The sequence below is a fragment of the Crocodylus porosus genome, unplaced genomic scaffold, assembly GCF_001723895.1.
Source record: "Crocodylus porosus isolate Cpor-Errol unplaced genomic scaffold, CroPor_comp1, whole genome shotgun sequence".
Taxonomy (NCBI): domain Eukaryota; kingdom Metazoa; phylum Chordata; order Crocodylia; family Crocodylidae; genus Crocodylus; species Crocodylus porosus.
The window spans coordinates 1150016-1153208 of record NW_017728939.1 but is presented as its reverse complement, the minus strand read 5'-3'; the positions used below and the strand labels follow the sequence as shown (position 1 = coordinate 1153208).

Sequence of the window (3193 nt, the reverse complement as noted above, 5' to 3'; positions counted from 1 at the left end):
GAGATGCATCTGTGGATGCATGACAAGGTGCGGTTGGCCTTCCTGACTGCATCCCCACACTGCCGGCCCATGTTCATCTTGGCATCAGTAACAACTCCAAGATCCTTTTCCGCCTCTGCACTGCCGAGAAGGGAGTTCCCCAGCCTGTAGGTCTGCTGCTGGTTCTTCCTCCCTAGGTGCAGCACCTTGCAGCAACTTGAAACCCATCCTGTTCTCATCCGTCCACCCCTGTAACCTGTCTAGGTCTGATTGCAACCTATTCCTCCCTTCTAACGTGCCCACATCCCCCCACATCTTAGTGTCATCAGCAAGTTTGAACAGGGTGCTTTTTACCCCCTTGCCCAAGTTGTTGATGAAGATGTTGAACAGTGCGGGCCCGAGGACCGAGCCCTGGAGGACCCAGCCCTGGAGGACCCCACTGCCCACATCCCTCCAGGCTGAAAATGACCCGTCCACCACCGCTCTCTGGGTGCGGCCCTCCAGCCAGTTAGTGACCCAGTTGACTGTGCAAGTATTGACACCACAGTCCCCTAGTTTAACAAGGATGGGGTGAGAGAGTGTGTTGAAGGCCTTCCTAAAGTCCAGAAAGACTATGTCCACTGCTACCCCTGCATCTGAGGATTTGGTGAGAAGACCATCAGGTTGGTCTGACAGGACCTGCCTCCAATGCACCCGTGTTGGTTGCCCCTAAGCATGATCTCTCCCCGCCCCCGGCCCCTCACGGACATGCGCCAGGATAATTCTCTCAAAAAGCTTACCCAGGATCAAGGTAAGACTAACTGGCCTATAGTTTCCTGGGTCCTCCTCACAGAAACAAAAGGTTGAGACAAGTAGCAGCAAGATCTATAGCTATCTAAACAAAACAGAGAATGGCTGTGTACTTACAAATATCTGAAAAATGGTGTAAAAAAAGTTCATTCAAATCCTTTGCATAAGGAACAGTCTATTCCTCCAAGTCTTAAAGTGCTACCTGATTTCCAGATACACAAATTAAAACTAGAAGCATGCTGAAGTGGTGGGTGGGGAAAGGATGGCAGGCAAATTCAGAGAGTCTGAGATGACTCAAGACACTTGGAGACTGCACAAAGCTCCAAGTCATTGCTCATTCACAGGACGAGCTTACTTCCCCAGAAAGTTAAATTAAAACTGAGTTTTTATACAGAATTACTTAGCAGCACTTTCACAGCAAATCACTTTCCATCTGCATTCCTCAATAGGAGTTACTAATGCTGTTCAGGTCAGTTTTTCATGATTTTTTAAGCATACACTTATACTGTTTTAATTTTTTTTTTTTAAATCTGTCCTCAGATGCACATACCTTACACTGAGTTTTCAGAAGTGCTGAAAATTAACAACTCTGGACAAAAGTGAGATACAATTACTCTGCACCTCCAAAAATGTAGAGGATCAACTCCCAAAGGGGAAACCCAGAAGTAGATGGTCAGGGGGGCACTTCATCTAAGTGTGCAGAACATATCAGCATAAGCATGTCTACAAAAGGAAGGACTTTCTCAAACATTTTAAAAAAGGAGGGGACCAGCTTACCAAAACTCTAACTTACTCCAGAAAATGAAACACGGTATTGTACATGAGCCAATTCACAGCAAGTCCCAGGCCACAGCTAGACCATAAACTGTTTTTACCTAACCAGGGTACCCTCAGATACGCTACACTGCTTTCTGCAGGAGCTACCTCCGAACTGGGAGCAGCACAGCTGCGCCTGCATGGGGCCGAGCATGGGTTTAAAAAAGATGATCGCTAGTATCAATTACCTGTCCAAAGCCCTAAGCACACTGCTGCAATGTTTGCAGAACTGGAAGCAAGCTGCATAGAGCACTGCAGGGTCCGAGGGCTCTGCTACCACACATGATAAGTCTGCAGCCTAGACTTCACCTCAGTGAGGCCATGTGGATAAGGGAAAGACCGGGGGCCACATCCCCTTTAACAACCCCAAGATTTACAACACTTCACTGGACAGCCTGCCTGCTCTGGCTCTCTCAAGGCAGACTGAGCTCGGAATTCACTGACCCAAAACATAAAAAGCTCCCTGATGTCTGGAAGGAAAATTGTATTAAAACCATTTAAGTCATAGCCTGCTGTTACAAACTCCCTTCTGTTTTACAACCCTTAACGCACCTATAATTAGTAACCCAGGGTCATTAATAGTATCAGCTGTAACACGTGAAGGACATGTAGCACACTCCCATTCAGCAGAGCTATGAAATTGGTCCAAAGCACAGTTGATATTGCTTGTTCCCAAGAAGGAAAACGAGGCAAGGCGAAGAAGTACCATCCTCTCTTGCATGCCTAGCCTTAAGAGCTGCATCGTCCGCACTTTTGTCTGCCTAAAAGTGTCTCTATAGCTTTAATATGCCTGCCTTATATGATCTAGGCATCTCCTGCCTTCATAAAGCAGAATCAGATCAAGATTAAGGAAGTCACTTGTAGGCATCAATGATGTTGCCTGTACACAAAAACTGTAGCATACCTGGTTTTGCCTTGTAGAAACAATTACTCTGCAAATAAACTGAACACACACAGTAAAGTAGGAGCAAACAAGCAAAAACTGCTATTGCTGTACCCACCATTCAATGAAATACCAAAACACTAGAGATTACAGGACCAAAGTATCCTACCTTCATTAGTTTCTGGTCTGGAATTCTTGATAAATGCAGAAAATTTGGCAAAGATGTCCATTCCTGCAGTGTTCGATTCTGGGTGTTTTGGTGAAAGCTTTAAGTACCTAATCAGAAAACACACTCTGGTTTATGGACAAGTTTTATCATGATAAACCTACAGCAACACTCAAATGCGACTGGCAGTACACTCATTAGCATTAAGCCACAAAAAGAAGAAGTCTTATAAATCCTACATAGGCTCTCTGTCCTGGTTGCATGTTATAAATCATCCATTTTTCATTAGCAATCAATTCTGAAAGCAGTAAGAAGTCACTGGGTACACTGTTTGGCTCTAAGTGACAAATGTCAAATAGTTTAGGACCAAAAAAGTTTAGGTTTCCAAAACCCTCCTCAAAACCTGGGTTTCTTGAAACACACCAGTAGACCACACCAATTTAAAACTATTTCATAGATTTCATAGACGTTAGGGCTGGAAGGGACCTCGGGAGATCATCGAGTCCAGCCCCCTGCCCAAAGGGCAGGAAGTCAGCTGGGGTCATAGGATCCCAGCAAGA

General features: G+C 45.3%; 1 protein-coding gene across 2 annotated transcripts in view; it reads right to left on the bottom strand.

Annotated features, from left to right (window-relative positions):
* The window catches only part of CLIC4 (chloride intracellular channel 4), a 68243-nt gene that overhangs the window by 10762 nt on the left and 54288 nt on the right, over positions 1-3193 (bottom strand). For both annotated transcript variants that reach the window (XM_019547632.1, XM_019547631.1), the window contains exon 4: positions 2637-2743. In XM_019547632.1, the coding sequence (XP_019403177.1) occupies positions 2637-2743 (107 nt within the window). The remainder of the gene's footprint in view (positions 1-2636; positions 2744-3193) is intronic.